General features: G+C 43.7%; 1 protein-coding gene across 1 annotated transcript in view; it reads right to left on the bottom strand.

Moving 5' to 3' along the window:
* The window catches only part of LOC146817397 (dynein axonemal heavy chain 5-like), a 1,608,734-nt gene that overhangs the window by 282,351 nt on the left and 1,310,015 nt on the right, over window positions 1-16,368 (bottom strand). The window contains exons 86-88 of the mRNA XM_085609634.1: window positions 4,776-4,958; window positions 2,963-3,118; window positions 2,555-2,764 (exon numbers count right to left, since the gene is read on the bottom strand). Coding sequence (XP_085465760.1) covers window positions 2,555-2,764; window positions 2,963-3,118; window positions 4,776-4,958 — 549 coding nt within the window. The remainder of the gene's footprint in view (window positions 1-2,554; window positions 2,765-2,962; window positions 3,119-4,775; window positions 4,959-16,368) is intronic.

Below are 16,368 nucleotides of genomic sequence, written 5' to 3'. Positions count from 1 at the left end.
CATTGCTAAGGGACAGAAGTCTAAATTGCAGTCTATTTAAAATGCTGCGGCGCGGCTACTGTTGAACATTCCCAAAGGTCACCCTACGTCGGATACCATTAAGTCACTGCATTGGCTTCCAATACAGCAGCATCTAGAATTTAAGGCCCTATGCCTGGCTCATAAGACACTCTATGGCGGAGGGGCTGCGGACCTTTGTAAAATCTTCCTCTGGTACGCCCCCACAAGAAGTCTTAGATCAGCTAATTCTGGCCTCATTTGTGCCATGAAAGTCCGTAGAGCCAGATGGGGTGGTAAGAGTTTATCTCATGGTGTGGCTAGGCTGTGGAACCAACTACCTATCACAGTCAGACTTCAAACAAACAGGACAGTGTTCAGGAAGCTAATAAAAACTTGGCTGTTCCCTAGGACTTAAGCTGTCGGTTCTGTTGACATTGGTCCTTCCCTCTCTTTCTCACCCCAGCGCCAAGATGCCTCAGCATTCGTGCGCTCTATAAATGTCAATCCAATCCAATCCAATAAAGAAGGGAACGCACTCAGCGAGGCAGAAGCCTGGACAACCAGACTCTCAGGCGTCGGGTGTTGTGTGAGAAAGCTGGGGTCGCCCAGCCCCGGGAGATGGCGGCGCGCCACACCCTTGTCTACAGGGACTCCTGTGTTAGGTTTAATCCAGGTGCCTAAGAGGATGTCAGTAAGCGCTTCATTGAAGGGCAGTAACGGCTCCGCAGAGGAGGACTGTGGCTGCAGGACCTCAGTCAGGAGATTGGTCCTGATAGGTACAGAAGGGAGCTCGAGATTAAGAGCCTCAGCTGCCCGACGTAAAACCACCGAAAAAGTCCCAACCTCCTCCGTGGCCACAGAAGAAGGGGACAGAGTGCCAGGGTGTGGAGAGAAATCCAGCTCCACTGGACCCTCCACATCACCTTCCCACTCAGCCTCATTCTCACACTGAGCTGCAAGAGGGTCCTGAGACCCCTCACAGTATTCCCCTTCGTCCACAGGTTGCTGAAGGGGCCGGTAAGGACGAGGTGCCCTGGGAAATGGGATTAACTCCTCTCCAAGAAATGGGATGGAAGGGTAAGATACCAGTTCCGGGTCGCGCCGTCCACCGTCAGCACTGTGCCCAGAGCCGGATCCAGGGCCGGCGTCGAGGCCGGAGTCGTTGCTGGCGCTGAAGCCACAGCCGGCTCCGAGGCCGGAGCCGAGGCCGGAGCTGGCAGCGCCGCAGGGTATGGTGCCGGCGTAGCCGAGGCGGCGGCACGGGGGCAAACCCTTCTGACGGATCTGCAGGGCCCTAAGGCGCTCCGGAGGGACTTGGCGGGCAAACAAATGGCGCAGGGCCGACATAAAGGCCTGCACCTCGTCTGAAGTCACATGCGGCCCCGGAAAGGGTGGGTAGGCTGCAGGCAACGACAGGGGCTCAAACGGAGCCGCGGGAGAGTTACCACCCGCCCCCTCCACCGCGTCCCGTGACAGGTGAGGGGTAGAAGAAGAGCGACGATGCTTCTTCGACTTTTTATGGCGCCGTGACTTACCTGTCCCCGATTCCGACGAGCAATGCTGATGGCTCCGCAACCGGTTCCTTGACCTCCCACGGGATCAGGACCTTGATCGGCGATTGCCGAACCTCCAACAACTTTTCGGGAACACTCCCGCAAAGCTTTCGGCGCCATGGCCCGGCAATCGGGGCATGCCTCAGGGTCATGGGTGTGCCCCAAGCAGAAGAGACACACGTCGTGAGGGTCCGACACCGACATGTTGCTACGGCATGCCCTACAGGACATAAATCCGGGCATCTCTATTGCACTAGGAGTAAAGCACACGACAAAAGAACTTGTCAGAAACCAAGTTAAACTTTTAACTAGGGGTACCGCTCTCTCTCGGATCTGCGCTACTGCGCGGAAAAAGAAAGAACTGACGTCAGCACACGTGGTCGCGTCTAAGTAGCTTCGATGACGTAATCTCGGCGGCTACGACGCCAGCGACGTACGCGGAGCCGCACAACGACGCCTACCGACGCGCAGGTGTACTGCTGACGAAAACTTTCTGGATCCAGTCTGACGCATGGGGATATTCTAAGGTAAGGAATCTATCACTAACGTTTCTCTTTCAGATTTCACAAGCACAGCGCTGTGCAGACGAAACCAAATAAAAACGAGCTGTGGCAGCAGATATAATAAAAGTGCTTAACATACTAATTTCTGCTGATGATGAGGGAATGGGATGTGAACATGTAAGCAGGTTCAGTAAAGTGTGCTAAAAGACAGAGTCAGGGGAGAAGATGGGGTGTTTTGTTCCTGCTGTTTTAATGCTCTCTGCTCAAGGGCAACTTTGCATACCTGTCTCAATTGTAAATAATTGGTAACACTCTATAACCAAAATACATGGGGTGCGTTAGAGGGGGAGCAAAACTTCCTATACACTACGTATATGAGGTAGCTTAGCGATAATTACACAGCTCACATTTTCAGAGGTGCATAACATACAATAGATCCTTTTTCAAGTTTCAACACTGCATCAATAACATTATTTCCATATATTCTCAGAATGTTACCTGTTCTAAAGATTCCTGCTCTTCTTTCAACCTTGGCTTCTCTTTTAGAACAAATCTGTCCAGAAGCTGTTCCACCAGCCCCTCCTTGTCCTGGGAGAAGTACAGCATGCTGCAAAAAGCTGCCACCTCGGAGGGGATCTCATCGGGCAGGCTGGTGGTGTGCAGGTACATCTGGAAGCCAGGGTGGCACTCGACCTCGTGATCAGCAACCTGGCATGAGGAGACAAAAACACCACAGTTAGCAAGACTTGAATAGCTGGCAGGATGCGCCATACAGATGTACACTGCATTCCAACATATTATGAAATACAATGCAAAATTCAGACGGCAGCTTTCATTAATTTACTGAGCCAACACCATATGCTATTTCAAAAGTTCTGCATGACATCATAACATTTTTATGATTACCATCATTTTAAATGGCACTTTATGGTGCTGAAAGTCGGGCTTGGAGCGAAGAACCTGGGAAAATCTTGCATCTTTGGACAAAGTTTGGATGTCGCAGTAGGTAAGCAGCAGGGACAAGCCATCCGTCAGGCAGGAGTCCAGTTGGGATCGAAGCTCCTAGTAAACAAGGAGGACAGTGATGGGTGCGGGAATGTACAACCCCTTAAAATAAAACAGGATTATCTAAATCATGTACAGTGAGGCTTGCACAGCCATCAGCTGGGTGCATCAGTACTCTGTTATACTACTCTTCTTGAGTATGACCTAAGCATCTGTATCGAGAATGGAGAACTAAACTTGATCCCTCAGATGGACACAATGGGTCTGATTTACAAAGCTTCTCCCTGTGCACAGGTACGTCTTGTCTTGCTCATGCTTTCCACTGAATTTGCACCTTAGTGTTACTGTTATTGTTAGTTCATAAACTGGCCTCCCTGTGTTAAATTTACTGTTTAACACAGGCTTGCTTCGTTTTTCAAATTTTTGTCATTTTGGTGGCATTTAACTTATTAAAATGTACTGTAGTTTTTCAAATTCTTGTGTTTTGTTTTGTCTTCATTACTGCTTTGGTACTACATAAACACTTTTGAAATGTAATCCAAGTTAAGCCTGCCTGCTCTGTGGTATAGCTACATGGGGGCTAAACTCAGGTTAATTTAGTGATATTATCAGGGTCAGCCTGACAAGGATTGTGTTTACCACTTAAGGTGGGTCATCCCCTCCCTCAACTAATAACCCAATTTCTTACAACCTCCCTCTAGAATGCTCCCATTTTTGGATAATCCCGCATTCTACAGAAGAAACCTGCTGCTGTGTATTCGCGCCTAGAACAGGTGTCTGAAAATATAGGGAATATACATCATAAGTGCTGGAGTGTCAGGTCAGGTAATTATGAGCAATGATATTTGGTTTCAAAAAACTTAAATCAGGCATTCCTAGATATCTTCATTATTTATGAAAGTAATGCGTCTCCTTTGCAACATGTAAAGTGGTACATGTGTGACACAGGGCTCTTACAAAGGTTCAGGAAGTTACGCAAAGCCACCTTGCGTGGCTTTGAGTGGCTTCATAAATCATGAGTAAGGCGATGCAGTACAAACCGGTGCGTTGCCTTACTCTGCGCCCGGTAGGCGTTCCATGGGCATTGGCGTTGGTTTTTCCACTCAACACCCATGGAATCTGATGCTGCCCCAGATTTACAATGTGATGTAAACCTGGGGACGTGTCAAATTTGTACGCCTCCCAAGGTGAGGAGTAAAGAGGAGAAATATGTTAATTTCTCCTAGTTTTTTGCTCTTTCCTAGTGTGCTGCATTCCAAAGCACACATAGAAAGAGGAAAACGCCTCGTAGGATTGCTTTTGTGCAGGAAGGTGCCCCCCTCCTGCACAAAAACAATCCTGCCTGCAACAAAGGCACCCGTGCACCATGGTGCAAGGCTGCCTACGTTGGCGCTACACTGTCGAAAAGCCACCAGAGCAGGGAGAAAGGACAGGAATGCACTACATTGATTAAATACAGTGCAATCCTCCCTTTCACTTTGGCATAGGGCAGTGCAGCAAGGTGCCTTGCTTCACTGCCCTACGCCACAATGCTATAAATGAGGCCCTCTGTCCTTAAGTGTGGTAGATATCATACCTCAGTACCAATTTTTAGCATGTCTTCACCCAATAAATTATTTCTTGCCTCTGTCTTTTTCCTGTTGCACTGTGATGCTATCTACTATGTCACCTGAATGCATGCAATAGCTATTTATACAATACAGATGGAACTTACATGATAATGAACTTCTGTGCAAGGATGTGGGAGATGATCTTTGATCCACTGGATGGCTTGAGCAGTTGGATCACAAACAAGAACCCAGGCACTGCTTCCTTCAGCACTGGTCAAAACACAGGAGTTGTCTAGTGCCAATTTGTTTTTAGGAATGCCCTTCATTTCCAACTTCTTCAACTCAATCTAAACCCAAAAACATTATTTCAAATTTCAAGTGCACAGTATGAATGCATTACATTAAACCAGCAGCTATCACGCTATGGCCCTTTCCCTGCTATGCTTTAGACAGAGCCATTATTTAATGTGAGGATGCGCATAGCAATGACACAGAGATAATATTTTGTGTTACATAAGACTAGGAGCTCATATAATCATCACCCCAACATATAAAAGCAAAGTATTTGCAAAACATTTTTGCAGAAGTTTGAAGAGGTGAAAATGTGTGGATTAATGGCAGAGTGTTGTGAAATTAAACATACTGAATTTTCTTTTCTGAAAGTATATAATAGGCTTTTGCAATAGATGAATGGATAGATGGATGGATGGATGGATGGATGGATGGATGGATGGACGGGCTGACAGACAACGAACCGATGGATAGATAAATAGATCAATAGATAGATAGCCTTTGTCCCTTTTAGAAGATGCCAGAGCAGCTTAAAGACTGTGAATGCAATTAGCAAGATGCGCACTGGTTTAGGTAGGCAGACTCTGAGACACTCAAGAAGCCATAAGAACATCTTACCCTTGAAGTGCAACCACTTAAGGCAGATGAAAATTCTTTGGAGCTCCTTGTCCTTAAACATACTAACACCTTTTCAGATAAAGAACAATTACACTGCTATTGTGTATTGTTAACACATAGCAATGATTGAATCATAGAGTTTGAGTGGTTAACTGTCTATTTGTCCTTTTAACATTCACTACAGGATAAAATCAATTCAAGATGATACAGTAAGCTTAAAACATGCAGCAGTTTCTGTTATATTATGTTCGCCCGTAGATCTCCTCCACACTCTTAGTTGTGCTTGATAGTTAAAATGATTCTGTTTTAAACACAGAAAGCCGGTTTGCAAGGGAATCACATAATTAATGCTGTATGAATTACAAGTTGCCCACAAGAGTATTCCAGGCAAGCTTGGCATTCTTGTTATGTGATAGAGTGAGCCAAATGTTTGGATTTAGCTGTATTCTGCATGATTCATTAGAACCATCTGCAACTGCAATCAAATGGAAATTGAGTGTCAAAATTAGGGAAACTAGCCCAAGATTAATTGCTTAAATGGACCCTATCCACATTTGTTTTTTGTGAATGTGACCTTTTTTTGGAAAAGGATATTTCATATATTGTTAAGATGAGTCAACTGGTTGTTGTGACCAGATGCCTATTCACAGAATTCAAAAGTATACTTCAAGGAAATCTAAGACTGTTTTAATTTCCCTGGCATATTTATTTATTTGAAAAGTTTTTGCAAAGTGCTAAAACATGCCCCTATGAATCCACTTCCGAGCACCAGATATTGCTAGAGGGAGAGCCTTAGACCTGCCCATCCTATGGCGGTCTCCCTTCCTGTTTTGCTGAATTAGGTTTGTTGGCCTTAGGACTCTGTGCACTTTTCCACTACTAATCAGTGCTAAAGAGCTTGTGCTCACTTCCTGAAAAATGGAAACATTGACTTACACTCAATTGCCATCTTTGATTTACTTATAAGTCCCTAGTAAAGCGGTGTACCATATATCTGGGTCCTGGAAATTAAATGCTACTAGTGGGCTTGCAGCACATATTGTGCCACCAACTTGAGCAGCCATTTAAAACATGCCTGAGGCCTGAAATTGCAGCCTGTGTACAGTTTTAAACTGCCAATTTGACTTAGTAAAATAAACTTTTTGCTGAGCCTAAAACTCCCCTTTTAAAACATGTAAGTCACCCCTGTGTAGGCCGTAAAAAGGTGCATTGTATTTAAAACATTGGACATGTACTTTCAAGTTTACATGTCCTGGCAGTGAAAATCTTATAAATGTGTTTTCCACTACTGGGAGGCCTGCCTCGTCTATAGGATAAGTTTGGGTTCCCTTACTACATACGGTAGGAGGTAACTGTTATATGGGAATAGATAGAAATATCATGTTTAGAGTCTAAAGAATTGTAATTTCAAATCATCTTTAATGGTAAAGTCGGATTTAAGTCACAGTTCTGAAAATACAACTTTTAGAAAGTTGGCATTTTCTTGTCCTACAGTCTGTATTATAGGCCACATGACTAGGTGTAGTAGGCATTGGCAGGATGGGCCATCATGACAGGTTGGGAGGGGTGGGGCCGTGTTCAGTCCCATTTACTGTTCAATGGAGCTGCCTCAGCACAAACACATAGTACTTTACACTAGCCTTGTGTGACCCCAGGCCCACTGGAGCATAGGCAGGGGAAAGATAATTCCAGAACCATCTGTAGGGGGGAAAATTCAAGAAGTTTCTTCCACTTAAAGCTGGCACCAAGTAAAAATATAGGACCTTCAGATCTACTCTTCACCTCATGTCTGGACCTGCGAAGACCTATAAGGACTGCTCTGCTGTCTGATGCCTGCTATGTACTTCAGAGGAGTGCCCTGCTGCTCCAAGAGGACTACCTGGCTACCTGACACCTGCCATGTTTCCGCAGAGGACTCCCCTGCAGCTTGAGACCTGCTTTTCTGCTTGAAACCAGGACTACCAGAGTGACACAGGGGCACAGAAACCCCCAACATCTTGCAAAGTGCACCTTCACCCAACTTCAAGTGAGTCACGGCCCTCCAGGTGGTGCCCGCTGGGTCCTGGACTCTTGGAAGTGGTGCTAAATGTGCCCAACAAGCCAAAATCTTACCCTTAGGATATAGACATTTTCTGCCAAAAAGTGCTTTAAAAACTAAGAGGAGACCAAGACCTACAACCTTGACAATCCATCCAAGATGCATCATTGGTTAACCTGACATCATGGCAACTCCCACAATATTATTCTTGCAGCAGAAAATCATGTTCAGTGGCTCCTCTCTACAAGGGTATCAGGCCTCCTGGAGCCCTAGCAGGATTCAGCCTGCAGCTTCGTCCTGCTGGAGATTTACGACTTCCAAAAAAGTGACAAAGCCCGAACTTAGAAATCTTCACCATGAGTTCATCCAGCATCTCCATGACACCGATGCCTCCTCGGACACTGCAAGCTTCCTTGCCTCACTGAAGCGTACCTTCTCAGACATTTTTCTTTGAAATGTCTTCTACTTCCAAAGGTAAGCTGAGACTGGGCCCAATCTGCTTCTTGTATCTGAACAATGCTTCATCTTGGTCAGCCATAACTTTTGACTTTACCCAGGTCTCACGCAACTTGATGTCTGCAGTTGGCATATTGATCTTTCAGGCGCTAGACTGCACTAAAAACTTTACAAATTCATAACTCTAGTTCTACTGATTGGATTTTTGGCGGTTCGGTGTCAAATAATTTATTAAAATGTACTCTATTGTTCTAAACTGGTGTGGGATTGTTCTTGTGTTGTCAAGTTATTGCAGTTTGTGTGCTGCATAAATACTTTACATATTGCCTCTAAGATAAGCTTTTGTGCCAAGCTACCAGAGGGTTAAGCAAGGGTTAGTTTAGTGACTTTTGTGGTTCACTTGGCAAGGATTGTGACTGTTGCCTGAGAAGGGCTCACACACCCCTCAACCAACAATCCAATTTACCATAGTAGCTATTTGCCAATAGGACACTGGGTCCCAATAACACCTAATTACATAGTCTACAAAGTTCCAAAGTGAGAGTTAAATGTTTAGACCATGTACAAAAAGGAGTACTACATCTTTCCATTTTTCCAATAGTGGATATAAAATGAATTAAGTGTGCTAATGTAAAAATAAGGTAAAGCTTACTGATGTGGCTTGTCCGCTCTGTGAACAATCCAAAAAGGGGAATAAGGAGAGGAAAGTTGGAGGAAGGTAATATGTATGGAACTGTGGTTCTTCTTCCTACGTGTTTGAGAGTTTCCAAAATACTTCCTAAAGGTGACTTTAGTTGCAACTCTTGTTGCAATTCTAATGGTTATCCAGACTTTTAAAATAGGAGCTTTGAGAAGGTTACATGGCTATCTTCCTCTCTCTAATGTGGTTGTATGGCAACCATAGATGTGCTGAAATTCTGAGCATTTGTTTCTGCTATTATTATTAATATTGGTTTTTATGTTATTATTTGAACATTTTTAACGTGCACAAATACTCATTAGGCTGTTCTGGCATTGTGGAAAAATTTATATCACAAGTAGAAAAAAATAGAGCAATTTAGTTAACAACCAAGTTTTCAGTTGTCATTGAAACTCGTTTAAATAACTTTATTCGATTCTTTCGAATCATAAAAGTTTACATATATACATAATAAAAACAATGAAAAACATTTACAAAATTTGCACGTGTTCCCTTCCAAAATGCCAGCAGAAATTAATCATCTTTAAAATCATCATATCTTTCCCCAACACAATTTATACAATTGGCTAATTCTTAGTGGTGCCTACAATAAGTATAAAATTTAGATTCCTTTCACAATTCATAGCGTTTTCTGATAGAAAATGCAATTCTAATAAAACTAAGCACTGCACTTGAAATTGCAGCCGTAGATAATGACCTCAGGTAGTCAAAGCCCTACTGATAGGAACAGAGCCGAACAGCTTTCAATATAGGCTTTATAAAGCGTGCTCTAGGGTCTGTATATAGTGAACAAAACAGCATGAAATGCATTGTACTCTGTTTGGCCAGATTGTTACAGGGACAGGGGACTAGTTTCTCACACCAGCTGACCTGTTTAGGATTGGCCACTAAGAAGTGCAATGTGCCCAGCCGAAATGTAGTTAACAAAAAACGCGATTGTGCATGCAAAGTAAAAGATCGCTGGTGTCTTAGCGCCCCACCATTTAACATTCCCCGGTCCTGGTTGGACATACTTAATTCAATACAGTATGCATTTTTTATAATCGTTTTCATGTTAGATTGGATGGTATCTGGGTTATTGTAATATTCATCTAGGCCAATTTTATAACAGGTATCCTTAACATAACGTAGCCAAGGAAGTGACATTGCGTTATCCAAATTCATACAATCTTTAAGGATACTCCTAGAGAAAGTCAAATCTTCTGAGGACCAGATTGTCCCCCATAAAATAAGTGTCCAATATTTATCCTGTCTTTCACATATTCCAGGCCCACCTCAGAATGACAAAATGATGTTGGAGAGCTACTAGGGATCATTAATAATTGTTTTAAAAATTTGTTTTCTAAAATTTGAATCTGATTACCCTTATGGTAACCACATACTCCGGCCCCATAGGTAGCTACCGATAAACATTTTGACTTGTATAGAGTTATCATTTCTGCTACCGGCTTGTGTCCTAATTTACAAGCGAAACAAAACAACCCCTCTGTTATTCTATTGGTTTGTTGTGCCCTTGTCATGACGAGCTCATCCCACTTCAGTTTATTATTAAAAACATTGCCTAAATAAGTAAAATTAGGCACCTTCTCAATAGTTTTTCCTTTCACAGTAAATTTCCTAGTTCTGTTTTTTTTTCGGACCGCAGACCATGATAAAGGATTTACTGAAATTTACTTTCAGGTCCAATGCTAGCATGAAGTCAGTGAAGGTGGTCAGGGCTTTTTGTAGGCTATTAGCCGTTAGAGTCATTAAGACCGTATCATCAGCGTATGATAACAGAGGGACCAGTTTGCCATCTATTCTTGGAAAGTCCAGTTGCTGTTTAATCAGGAATGATTCTAGGCTGTTAGTATATATAAGAAATAACAAGCATTTGCAATGCACTAGGTCTCTCATTTGCAAACTTTTGAGCTATTGGTATTGTAAATGGCAATGCCTTTTATTTATGTGTTTTGAAAACCTGCAATGAACGACTATAAGTACAAAGTGCACATAAATAAAAAGTATTGTGTTTTACAATGCCAATAGGATAACGTTTCTAAAATGCGATACCTTTTGCATTGCAAATGCTTGTTTGGTTAGGCTATAACTTAAAATAAAAAATAAGGGCACTTTAATAAACGGCTCCCTTTCAAGTATAAACAAGCCCTGGCGACAACTTAAGCTGTGTAATTAAATTTCACACAATATGAAGCAGCAAATGACAAGTGTAAATTATGAATAGCCTCGGATAAGTTTGCCCATAGAGCATTTGCATATATTTGCATATGTGTACGCCACTATTTCAATTTTGTTCAGAGACTGGATCAGACTTTGGTGCCGAAGGGAACAGAGGGCAGAGGCTGAAACATGTGTAGCAGACGTTGGGGAGCTGTGGACAGAAGTAGGAGTGAAGAGCTGGAGTAGCTGAAGCTAGCAGGGAGAGGCCAGGATGTTCGAATGAGACCCCGAGGGGTGACACGCCTCACCTTTTATAAACTCAGAAGGTCTGATTAGCTGAATATATTTTGCCCTGTTGCCGGGGGAGCGTTCCCTATCATCATTGGGGCAGCGCCTAGAAGTCAGGCCAAGCACTGGAGCCCCGGAGCTGGCTTGCCCACTAGGGACTGTAGAGGCTAACGTGTATTTTATATCCCACCCAAAGATTCATTCCTGCTGTTTCTAATACTGCTTAGACCCAACATCTATAGTGCCTATAAACAACCGCAATGGACCGCACTCCGCTAGCTATGACTTTGACAAGCAGCCTCCAGGTGTTAACATTCGCACTTTAGGAGCATTCTCTATATAAAAGGATTAGTACACGAACAAACCACGAGAGGGTGTGTTAAAGGAAAGTGTGTAGCTCCGACTCTGAATGACCTCATTCGACCCCAACGCACCTATTACAATATCTATGAACAAGCACCGCCGGTGGGCGTCGTGGCGCTGCAAAAATCACATGAAACATGCTGACGAGTAAGATATACTAAACACAGGTTTTTAACAGCTATCCTTTAAATCCAAAGTGGTCAAATGAGGGACCATAGACCTTTCATTCGATGGGTTGTTACTACAGTAGAAGCCGGAAAGGTGGGCGGGGGTTGTACTGCCATTCTTTTAAGCTCAATTTACAGTCCTGATCTACCAAATTTAGAGCGGTCTGTAAAGTGGTAAAACCCGTTCAACAGCTGTCCAAAGTTCCACTCAAAGAGAAGCCTGGCTAAAATAGTAAAAGTACTTCCGCTACTTAATTAGAATTTTGTAACCATAACAAGGTAGGAGAAACAAAATATTTTCTTAAGATACCCTTTCTAACAAAATACGTGACACTGCCTGGTGTTCGCTGCTGGCACAAACGTCCTCCTCCCAGCCCCCATGTTCCGGCCCCACTACTGGACTCTGCCAGCCTGGGGCTCCGCCTCCATGGAATTCTTTTGTGGGTTGAGGGCTAGAAATTAGGAATGCTCAGCTTGTTGGGTTTAGAGGCCCTGGGTGGGGGGGATGGGCATGCAGCCTTCAAATAACAAGCAGTGGGGAAGGAAGAGGCAGCTGAGAAAAGGAGCAAATGGCAGCTGAGTGCGAGTGCTGCTCGAGTGTTGTTAAAAGGTGCGTTCCTCACCGAGTGCCTTGGTGCACTTACTCTTCACCCTAAAGACATGCACCCAGGCAGACTTCGGCACTACAGTGGGTCACACGCATACATATGTGTGCATTTGTAGTGGATTAATTAAATAACAGAACAAAAGTAAAGCACCTGAAATGTAAGCAGGAATAACATGGTTACTTTAATGCACTTCAACCGGGCCAGCAGAGCAAAGAATAAGACACTGATACATGCAAAGACAAAACGCTGCATGCCACGTTAATATGCAGAACCAAACAAAAGTTGCCAAACACCATATTCTTGCAAGGACGGAGTGGAGGTGGGGCAATAATGAGGCCTGCATTGTAGTGTGTCCGGAGCCCTCTGGGGCCGCGTGGACAGCTTAAGTAAAGCATGTGAAATGTAAGCAGGAACAACATGGTTACCTTAACACTCTCCGACCGTTCCAGCAGTGCAAGAATCCGATGCTGATACATGTAAACATAAAACGCGGCGTGCTGCGCGATATGCAGAACTAAACAAAAGTGGGCAGCTGCCATATTTATGCATGGACAGGGTAGGGGGTTGGGCGATAATGAGCTAAGAATTGTACCGTGTCTGAAGCCCTCAGTAGCCGCGCTGACTGCTGTGTTAAAAAGATTAAGTACAGCACGTGAAATGTAAGCAGTGGGGAAGGAAGAGGTAGCCGAGAAAAAGAGCAAATGGCAGCTGAGCGCGTGTGCTGCTCGAATGTAGTCTGTTCACAATTAAAACAAGCGACCGCCATTGTCCTAGCAGCACACGTCGTCCTGCCTGCAGTAGGAAACAATGAAGTAGTCCCTTCATGAATACATAACGCCGAGCAGTGGAACGAAACTGTAGTTGGTCGGTGCTGCTTCCTACCAGACGGGAGCAAAACGGAAGTGCCGCATCGGATCGCAAGCCAACGATAAGTCTGTTAACAAAATAAATGCCAGAGTTAACGAATGGCAAGCAGCAGAAGAAATTACTGACAATAGGCGGAGTTTCACGCCCAACATATCGATGACTTGATGCCTCGTAGATTTAGCGCATGCGCTGCCTATGCGAGACCTAAAAAGGGGGCCAGGATGCAACCCTGGAGAACCCCCTCCATAGAGGCGATGGGCCTAGTCTTCTCGCCTCCAGGACCAAAGCGAACAGCTACAGTAGTAGATTCATGCAACCTACGTAGCAGGGTAATGAGGGGTCCTTCAAAACCCATTTCCCCCATCATCGTCCATAACTTTCCCCTACTCACAGTGTCAAAAGCACTGGACAGGTCCATGAAGGCCAGGTGAATCGAAACCCCCCTGGCCTTCATGTACTTGCCCATAATCAGGGACAAATTAAGACACTGTTCGATTGTTCCCATCCCCTTTCTAAAACCATATTGGGTATCAGCCATTAAACCTGATGCATTTGCCCACGATTCCAATCGTGCTAAAATCACCCTCCCCATGATTGTGCACGTGGCATCTATCAGGGAAATTGGCTTGAAGCAAGTAGGGTCGTTCCTGTTACCTTTTTAAAAAATTGGTACCACCACTGCTTCCTTCCATGAAGATGGGATGTGACCACCTATTACCGCCTTAAAAACATTAAGCAGCAGAGGTGCCCATAATTGAAGATTGCTTTTAAGCAAATCTAAAGGGACCCAGTCTGGACCAGGTGCTTTTAGAGATATGCCCTTAACTATTGCATCTTCGACCTCACTCAGGGAAATAGTTAAACTTAGTTCATGTGCAGTTTGTGAATTAATAACTGTCTCATTCCTTTGTTCTTGTATCGATATGCCCCGTGGATTAAATATTTTTAAAAAGTGAGCTTCCCCAGCTTCACCGGTTATGGTCGAGTCCATACTGGCAATATTGGAGAAAAGCAGGCGATTTATAATCTTCCCAAAACTCTTAGGGTCCTTAAGCGTGCTAGCTTTCTCTAGGTCCTCCCAGGCGGCTCTACTTAATTAATTTTTCCTGCAATTAATAACTTTTTTATAGGTCTGTCTCGCTATCTTTATCCGGGCCATATCCTGAGGAGCCGTTTGCAGAGCTTTCTTGAGTTCTCTTTGCGCCCTGGAGCATTCGGCGTCAAACCACCTGATTTCAGATGATTCCCGTTTCCTAATTGGCTTATTTAATTTTTTGGCCACATCTGCACAAATTAATTCAAAAGACTGTATTACTATGTCTGAGGGGGAATCAAAGGTTAGACAAGTCATGAATTTACTTTGGCTTTCTTTAAGAATGGCCTCCTCAAATTGTTTTGAGTCTACTAAATTCCATTTGAGCCTTACCCCTTGGTTGCCATTATGCTTTAACGGGCACTCATCCCCCCTAACTTCCTGTGCTGTAACATACATAGAGAGAGTAAGGGGATTATGATCACTAACGGGATTTGGTTCAACTGAGAAACTATCTGCAAACCATGTGCATTTACTAGAGATTAACATAAAGTCAATTGTACTCACTCTACCTCCCCACTGGTAGGTTGGGAACTGCACAGAGGGATTACTATCCAAGGTATTCAACATACAAAGATCGTTTACCAAAATAATGGTGTTCAGTGCATCACCCTGCGTGTATGCTTAAAATGCAGCACAGGTTGGTTTTCTATGTCAACTGCATCACATACTTTGTGTAAGCTGTATTGGCAAACGGTAAAGTTGAAATCCCCCGCCCAGATTATACACAGGGGTTGGTATTTCGCAGCAACATTATCAATCTCCTCTTTAAGTATATCAATAACCTCGGTATTATTTGGATCGAAAATATTGTAGTACCAATTAATTAATGAAATTGTAGTATCAGTTAAATAAAAAATTAGAATAAACTGCTACCAAAGGGAATTTATTACATTCTCTATCTTTATCGAGTTGTACGTAAGTGAGATAAAAGTCACTAAACCTCCCTTAGCTCTCCCTGTGGCTGATGGGTTTGCATGTATATTTAGTGAACAATATCCATAAATTGTGAAGTCAACCCGACTCCAAGTTTCCTGGAGACAAATAATGTCAAATGTCTTCACATATTGCAACCAAACCTCATCTGTTAGTTTTGAAGAAATACCCGCGATGTTCCATGATATAAGCCTAAGAGGTAGTGTATCAGAGTTCTGAGCCCTAGGTGCCTCATAGATGATGTCATTATCATGAAAATTCTGAGCCCTAAGCGCCTCCTCAACATTATCATTAACAATTGGATCATCTATATCAACTTTTGGGTCCATCCCCATTGTTCCTACATACTCAATATTCGAGTACTGGGGGTGCTGTGGGCTATTATCATGACAATTTATAGGTGGTGTAACCACCATACAGCTTGATTCCCTAGTAACAGTCTCTGGGATACTGACCGGTATAGCGATTTCCCCTATATTATTCCGGGCTGGGGTTAGTCAGTTTATTTCTGCAAGATCACTCAATACCTCATAGCGGTTAGAATGGAGCCAGGAAGGAGGAGGGAGATGCTGTATTGCCCCTACAGATCTACCCTCTTCTAAAATATGCCGTCTAGCTCCTGGTGGCTGGTAAAAAACAAACAAGGGCAGGACAGACATCCCCCTCACACCCTCAAAACAGTTCTCCATCCTATCTAGTATGGTCCTTACTAATCCTGGAGATCTAAAAGTCAAAACGATACAATCTCCCCGAAATGATTTGTTGGATTTCCCCACCCATTCTATATGGCGGGCCATTTTGAATTCGGCAAATAAATGCCTATTGTTGATACCCGTCCTAGTACTCAAGAAGTGAAGCGATTTATTCCTCAGTGTTGACCAGTGCTCCATGTCTCCAGATGATAGTATTGGAACATTGGCCAACACCACAGAATATGGTGTTGCCTCTGGAGGTAAATGTAAATTAGGGTGCGGGAAGCTAAAAGATCTTTGACCAGAAAACTTTCCATCTATAACTCCTGCATTTTGGGATCTTTCTACGAGGTTAATGCAAGACTTATCTTTTGGAATGTTTCTTGGGGTATTTACAATCAGGTCTTGTTTATGGCTCAACTCTTCTGTCCGACGTGGTATATCAGTACCATTTTTGGGGTGGTGAGCGACCCTTGAATG

The sequence above is a fragment of the Triturus cristatus genome, chromosome 6 (genome assembly GCF_964204655.1).
Source record: "Triturus cristatus chromosome 6, aTriCri1.1, whole genome shotgun sequence".
Lineage (NCBI taxonomy): Eukaryota > Metazoa > Chordata > Amphibia > Caudata > Salamandridae > Triturus > Triturus cristatus.
Note: the sequence above shows the minus strand (reverse complement) of the source record. Positions and strands in the feature narration are given on the sequence as shown.